At 45.8% G+C, this 7,951-nt stretch overlaps 1 protein-coding gene across 1 annotated transcript in view; it reads left to right on the top strand.

Annotated features, from left to right (window-relative positions):
- The window catches only part of LOC110486944 (probable G-protein coupled receptor 139), a 26,143-nt gene extending 18,454 nt beyond the window's left edge, over window positions 1–7,689 (top strand). Inside the window, exon 3 of the mRNA XM_036939037.1 lies at window positions 4,359–7,689. Coding sequence (XP_036794932.1) covers window positions 4,359–5,338 — 980 coding nt within the window. The 3' untranslated portion in view covers window positions 5,339–7,689. The remainder of the gene's footprint in view (window positions 1–4,358) is intronic.
- Window positions 7,690–7,951: the final 262 nt, after the last annotated feature.

The following is a 7,951-nucleotide window of genomic DNA, read 5'->3' as shown; positions in this document are numbered from 1 at the left end:
TACAGGCCTTCAGTGTCTGACAGGTTAGTACTGTGGTGAACCTACAGGCCTTCAGTGTCTGACAGGTTAGTACTGTGGTGAACCTACAGGCCTTCAGTGTGTGACAGGTTAGTACTGTGGTAAACCTACAGGCCTTCAGTGTCTGACAGGTTAGTACTGTGGTGAACCTACAGGCCTTCAGTGTCTGACAGGTTAGTACTGTGGTGAACCTACAGGCCTTCAGTGTCTGACAGGTTAGTACTGTGGTGAACCTACAGGCCTTCAGTGTCTGACAGGTTAGTACTGTGGTGAACCTACAGGCCTTCAGTGTGTGACAGGTTAGTACTGTGGTGAACCTACAGGCCTTCAGTGTCTGACAGGTTAGTACTGTGGTAAACCTACAGGCCTTCAGTGTCTGACAGGTTAGTACTGGGGTGAACCTACAGGCCTTCAGTGTGTGACAGGTTAGTACTGTGGTGAACCTACAGGCCTTCAGTGTGTGACAGGTTAGTACTGTGGTGAACCTACAGGCCTTCAGTGTCTGACAGGTTAGTACTGTGGTGAACCTACAGGCCTTCAGTGTGTGACAGGTTAGTACTGTGGTGAACCTACAGGCCTTCAGTGTGAGACAGGTTAGTACTGTGGTGAACCTACAGGCCTTCAGTGTGTGACAGGTTAGTACTGTGGTGAACCTACAGGCCTTCAGTGTCTGACAGGTTAGTACTGTGGTGAACCTACAGGCCTTCAGTGTGTGACAGGTTAGTACTGTGGTGAACCTACAGGCCTTCAGTGTCTGACAGGTTAGTACTGTGGTGAACCTACAGGCCTTCAGTGTGTGACAGGTTAGTACTGTGGTGAACCTACAGGCCTTCAGTGTGTGACAGGTTAGTACTGTGGTGAACCTACAGGCCTTCAGTGTGTGACAGGTTAGTACTGTGGTGAACCTACAGGCCTTCAGTGTCTGACAGGTTAGTACTGTGGTGAACCTACAGGCCTTCAGTGTCTGACAGGTTAGTACTGTGGTGAACCTACAGGCCTTCAGTGTGTGACAGGTTAGTACTGTGGTGAACCTACAGGCCTTCAGTGTCTGACAGGTTAGTACTGTGGTGAACCTACAGGCCTTCAGTGTGTGACAGGTTAGTACTGTGGTGAACCTACAGGCCTTCAGTGTCTGACAGGTTAGTACTGTGGTGAACCTACAGGCCTTCAGTGTGTGACAGGTTAGTACTGTGGTGAACCTACAGGCCTTCAGTGTGTGACAGGTTAGTGGTTCTGACAGGACAGCAACTGTAACACCAGAGCTCCTATGTAGGAGAGCACTTTTTGTAAAACACAAAGGGCCAGTGGTGTACTGGAGGGTATACGCAGGCAGAAGCATATACTCACTTCTGAATCCCTACTGATACAACTTATCAATTATGTAGTACAGTAGAGAAATCATGCACAAAGTAGCCTACACAATCGCGAAGGACGTGAAATATATTCACATGTGTGCTGCACACAGCCTAGTTTCAGTGGAATATCATTTGCAGGCAGCAAGAGCGTGCATCTCTCAACTGGATTTGGCATGCAGCAGCTCACAGAAGAATGACATCGGTAGCTGGTAGAGTAGGACAGATGTTTCAACATGGTATCTACCAGTATATGCTAACTAAGGCAACAATGGGTATACAAACCAGGTATTGAAAAAGTGTTGGTTGGTAGGCTATTTCTGAATGCGCAATTTTCATCATGTGCTGTTTGCATCAGGGGCGTAGACATGGACCGGCCTGGGTGTACAGAGGCCCACCCTCTAGGGAGCCAGGCCCTGACAGGCCCATCCAATCAGATTGATGTAGTTTAAACATTGTTGTATATTTAGACCATCACATTTTTGTTTTTTGTTTTCTGTAAAATAAAGTGTGATTTTGACAATTTGACAAATCTATAGGAAAACTCTCTTTTAAATGTTTTGTTAGGAAAACATGGGATTTTCACAGAGGTGCCTTTCCTTCGCTGGAGGGACGAACCTTTTGGCAGAATTAGAGTATACCCACTTCTCCAAGCACCACTACACCACTGCATAGGGCTGATGGAAAGACAGCTGTCACACACAGCATGATGTTAAATCACCACTACACCACTGCATAGGGCTGATGGAAAGACAGCAGTCACACACAGCATGATGTTAAAGGATAAGCAGTCCATAAACTAGGACATAATAACCCAGTAGGGCCCAATCATAACAATACAAAACACAACCATTAAGCATTTCCCAATCGAAATGTACAACTTTTAATTCCCATTGCAAAAAACACTTCACGTTTAGCAAACAAAGTAACCGGTGATCTAAAGTTCAAAGTGGAACTTGCAGCGTTTTTACTATTTTGCGGAAATGAAACAAACAGACAATCATAATATCAGTCAAAAATATCAAATTCCCAGTTTATGCTACAAAACCAACTTTAGAAGACGTTTTAAAAATAGGTTCTATTTGAATCAATGTTTCATGACCTACACTAAGGCATTGTTGGCAGAATAGATGGATGCAGTTCAGTATAGGATTAATATAATTTACCAATACATTTCTTGGTAGTTAAAAACGTATTGCTATCAGGTTGTAAATCACAGCTGGACTGCTACATTGTTGCCTCCATTCAAGATTTCCGTTTCAATGACTCAACATTCTGGACAAAAACCGACGAATGTAACTGAGGCTGGAAATGTCAATTACAATCAAACTAGCGAGGGCAATGATCACAAGTCAGTCATAACGTGGCTAATAGGCTAGCGTGTCTATTTATGTAGCTAAAAACACAGAGCCTAATGTTAGCTAGATAACTAGCTAACTAGTTAGCTGCTAGGTGGATGTCATTTTATGCCATTGGAAGAGTGGGTGTGACTGACTTTTTCCCCTCATATCGTTTTTTTTGGTGGCTATACACAGCTAGAGATGCAGGTGTCATTTGGTTATCTAGCAAGAACTTAAAACGACTGTTATACAGTTAGCATATCTTTTGTGTCGCAAATTCACTCTACCTATCTTCTCCGATTTCAGAACACTCACGTCTGAGTGCAAAACAACTAATGAATTTGCAAAATCCGAAACACCTGCTGAATATGACCAGTGTCAGTAAATATAGGGGGAAAAGGTCATAGTTATTCAAGAACTAGACTAGGTAACACTCTAGATGACATGTAAACAGCCTAACCAGCTCTGCTACAGCGAGAAAAATTGTCAAAGTGAGGTGTTCTCTCATTTGTGTCTGGGAGTAGCTAGCTCGCAAGCTAGCCAATTTTAGCCAGTTAGCTTGAGTGCTTGGTTGGGACAAGCATGCATTGGCAGGCAATCTGCAGAAGGCAGAGGAGGCTACAATTCCCCATCATTTATCAGTGCAATTTTGACGGCCAACTAGCTGAAAAAGTTTGAAAGGGTAAATCAAATGTTCCTTCGTTATAATACTAATTTAGAACTCTTATGGTGGTGATTTGTCTTGAATTGGATATTTTTCTGGTCTCGTCTTGACTCGTCACGGAACCCTTGTCCCCCTCCAGATCTCAGTCTTGACTCGGTCTCGCCTTCCTCCGTTCTTTGGTCTTGACTCAGATTCGATTTGCTCCGGTCTTGGTCTTGAACCAGTCTCGCTTTAAGTGGCCTCGAACACAACACTTGTTAGGGTTATGTAAAGGGTTGTTATTTGGTTCTCTTCATGCCAATAAATGGAAGACAAATTCAACTTTGTGTAGTTGTGTGTGTGTGTGTGTGTGTGTGTGTGTGTGTGTGTGTGTGTGTGTGTGTGTGTGTGTGTGTGTGTGTGTGTGCGTGTGCGTGTGTGTGCGTGTGCATGTGTGTGTGTGCATGTGCATGTGCATGTACATGTGTGGGTGTGCTCTATATAGGTAGAGTGTGTGCTGTTTCTGATTGGCTGAATGAGTGTTGTTCCTTGTCAATGACCTCCCCAGTAAAACTAACTCTCTTCCTCTCTCTTTCATTTTCCTTTGGCATAACCCGTTTTCATTCCACTTTCAATTTCAACCTCTCATCATTATTTTTTCTTCACTTCCATGCTTTTCCTCTCATGTAATTTCCCCATCGCTTTCCTCTCCTTCCTATCTCTGTCTCCATTCATCTCCCCATATATCTGACCCTTGGCTCATACTCTCCCCCCTCACATCCGTTCCTTTCTTTCGTTGCAACAACTTGTTTCCACTCTGCTTTCTATCTCTCCCTCTCGTCTTCCTTTCTCAACTCTCACCTATTACATTTCCCGCCCACTCTCCTCCTCTCCGCTTCTCTGCTTTCATAAACCACCAATCTGTGCCTCCCCATCCTATTCCTTCATCTCCCAAACCTATTCCCTTGTGTCACCCTCATAACCTTCCCCCTCCCCCTCATCCAGCCAACATACTCACTGTCATCATCCTCTCCCAGCTGGTGTTACGGCGTCAGAAGTCCTCCTATAACTACCTTCTGGCGCTCGCCGCCGCTGACATCCTGGTCCTCCTGCTCATCGTCTTCGTCGACTTCATATTGGAGGACTTCATTTTGGGCGCGCCCCTTCCCCCCTCCCTCAACAAGGCAGTCCAGGTCCTGGAGTTCTCCTCCATCCACACCTCCATCTGGATCACGGTCCCCTTGACCGTTGACCGTTATATTGCAGTCTGTCACCCGTTGAAGTATCATAGCGTTTCCTACCCGGCCCGCACACGGCGGGTCATCATGGGCGTCTATATGGGGTGTTTGGTGTCTGCGGCGCCTTACTACTGGTGGCCTGAGCTGTGGCATGGTTTACCTGGAGGTGGTACAGGAAGTGGAGGAAGGGGGAGTAGTAGTAGTGCTGCGCAGCATGTGCTGGTCTGGGTGCACTGTGCGACTGTCTATCTCCTCCCCTGCTCCGTCTTCTTCTCCCTCAATGCAATGATCGTCAGGAAGCTCCAGCGCCGTCGCAGCTGCTTCCGCCTGCGCGGCTACTCCACGGGCAAGACCACCGCCATCCTACTCGCCATTACTTCCGTGTTTGCCGTCCTCTGGGCACCACGCACCGTCGTGATCCTTTACCACCTGTACACGGCGCCGCCGGCGTCCCCGGGTCCCGCCCGCCTTCTGCACCTCCTAACCGATGTGGCGAACATGCTAGCTCTCCTAAACACCGGGGTCAACTTCTTTCTCTACTGTTTCATCAGCAAGCGTTTCCGGACCATGGCGGCCACGGTTCTCCGGACGTTGTTCCGATGCCGTAAGCAGCCGCCGCCGTTCTACGCTGGACACAACTTCTCTATCACCAGTAGCCCCTGGATCTCCCCTGCCAACTCCCACTGCATCAAGATGCTGGTATACCAGTACGATAAGAACGGCAAGCCCATCTGCATCTCCTCGTGAGGAGGGAAGTGTGGAGGGTTTCCCTGACGACCGACCTTGATGATGACCCGATTCTGGGACTCTTTGAGCTTTTCAAATGTCAACAGACATTTAGAGTGGAGGGCTGGAAAGGTGGAGGAGAGGAAAGGAGAGTTAGAGGAGAGGTGATGAGAGGTGGAGGAGAGGAGATGGAGGAGAGGAGAGGAGAGGTGGTGGAGAGGAGAGGTGGAGGAGACAAGAGTTAGAGGAGCGTCTGAGAAGAGGAGACAGAAAGATATGTGGTTGGTGTATGAATACGCAACAATCTATCTATCTATCTGAAGTGAGAGAAAGAATGTTTGAGAATAAGAAGAAGAAGAAAAGTTGAGAAATCAAGTAGGAATGTTGCTGAGCACAAACAGCAGAACAGAACTCACAACCCAGCAACAGTGTGTTGAGAACCATCTCTCCACTCGTTCATGCGGAAAAGCAATCTAACAGACTGATCATTCAGCCTGGATAACTGCCTGTCTTTTTGACTGTATTACTGCTCCGACAGTGTCTGACGATGAGCTTTGACTGTGATCAGGGACTGATAAACGAGCATCATGGCGGCTGCTTATTACTGGGTTTTATAGCCAGCCATTTGAAAATGGGAATGGAGAGTGACAACTGAGGAATTCCTCTGTGACATATCAACCTCGCTTTGACATTGGGACGTTTTTGGTACTGTCTCTGATATACTGCTGTCGACGGATGGGGAGGAGGAGGTGATGGGGGAGGGACGGTGGGAGGATGAGGGAGGCTCTGAATCTGAACAGATGGCCATCATCCAACGGGAGCCCTCTCGAGTCAAAGAGTTCATCGCAGAGACACTCAGCGAGAGAAACCACTCACCTTTGAAGAGGTACCCGTGGCATTGATGCTCAAGTCTTTAGTGATGGCCTTAGATTATTTGATTCACAATCACTACTGCTGACATTTCCTGTTAATATATAGTGGGTATCAGAGGTGCATTAGACATTACAGGAGACTTTTTATTAAAAAACGGATCTGTGGATGTTAAGAGTGAATTCATCAAAGGTGGAAGGGATTGGGAAAGAACCATCCAATCAGGAGCCATCTCACAGGTGTTGTTAAGGATAAGTAGGAGCTGCCTGTTGTTGTCATGGTGAAGGATTATGGTAGACTTAACTGTTAGATCAGTGTTCTTTTATACCGATCTTGACGACACATACATGTGCAGGTTTTTGTTCTAGCCCAGTACTAACACACTTGATTCAGCGAATGAACTGATCATCAAGCAATTTGAGTGGTTGAATCAAGGTGTGCTAGGTGTGTTAGTGCTGGGACCAGGATTGAAGGAGATTGTTGTAGACGCACAAAAATAAAGCAAAACAATTACAGCAAAATAAGTAGAGGTTCCATAGGATCAGTAATCTTGTAACCATGGATTCCACAATTTTAAAAGGAGGACATTACTACCATTTTAAAGAGTCTTCAATTAAATATTGGTTGTCTTTGATGATTGTCTTAGTCATATTAGAATGAATGTATTTGTGCAGCTCCTCAGACCCTTAACTTTATATCACTGACTAGATCGTGTGTGAGTGTGAGTGTGAGTGTGTGTGTGTGTGTGTGTGTGTGTGTGTGTGTGTGTGTGTGTGTGTGTGTGTGTGTGTGTGTGTGTGTGTGTCTCTGTCTGTATGTATGTGAGAGAGCAAGAGAGGGAGAGAGACAGGCAGAGAGAAAGAGAGAGATAGAGAGAGTAAACGAGAGTTAATTAATCAATAACGCCAGAGGTATGGTATATGGACAATATACCACGGCTAAAGGGTTGTTCTTATGCACGATGCAGAACGGAGTGCCTGGACACAGCCCTTAGCCCCTCAGCCGTGGTATATTGGCCATATACCACATACCCCCGGGGTGCCTTATTGGTATTATAACCAGATTAACAATGTAATTAGAACAGTAAAAAGCCAGTTTATTCTCACTCTCACCCTCATAGCTGTATATTTCTATTCTCTCTTCAACCCTCCTCTGTCTGACTGGCACGAGGGTGAGAAATCAGATGACTGAGAAACTGTGAATTTATGTAGCCACGACAACTCATAGATCAACTGTGTTCTGTCCTGCCCAGAAACAACCTATAAAACCAGCCAGGTTGCTCACGATTGACTGCGAAATTTGAAGTCCGTCCAGGTAACCAGGACGTCAGTAGAAGACTTAAAAACCGTCCGCTAGGGGTAATGGTGAGGGCTATTACCATCATGTAGGCTTGGGTTTTGCTAGGGCAATGTGGATGGGGATGGGGGATGGCCGTGTTCGATCCAACTGCTAGGTTATAAGCCTATCCCAAACCTTAACCCTTACCTTAACCATTCAGAATTAATGCCTGAACTTTAAACATCTAGGTACATACAAGTGTCTTATATTGGTTAAAAGCTTAAATTCTTGTTAGTCTAACTGCATTATCCGATTTACAATAGGCCTTACAGCGAAAGCATGCCATGCGATTGTTTGAGGACGGCGCCCCATATCAACATATTTTTCAACCAGCACAGGCTTCATAAAATCACAAATAGCGATTAAATAATCACTTACTTTTTGAAAATCTTCCTCTGATTTGCAATCCAAAGGGTCCCAGCTATA

The sequence above is a fragment of the Oncorhynchus mykiss genome, chromosome 12 (assembly GCF_013265735.2).
Source record: "Oncorhynchus mykiss isolate Arlee chromosome 12, USDA_OmykA_1.1, whole genome shotgun sequence".
Classification (NCBI taxonomy): Eukaryota; Metazoa; Chordata; class Actinopteri; order Salmoniformes; family Salmonidae; genus Oncorhynchus; species Oncorhynchus mykiss.
The sequence above is the reverse complement of the archived record's forward strand: the minus strand, read 5'-3'. Positions and strand labels throughout refer to the sequence as shown.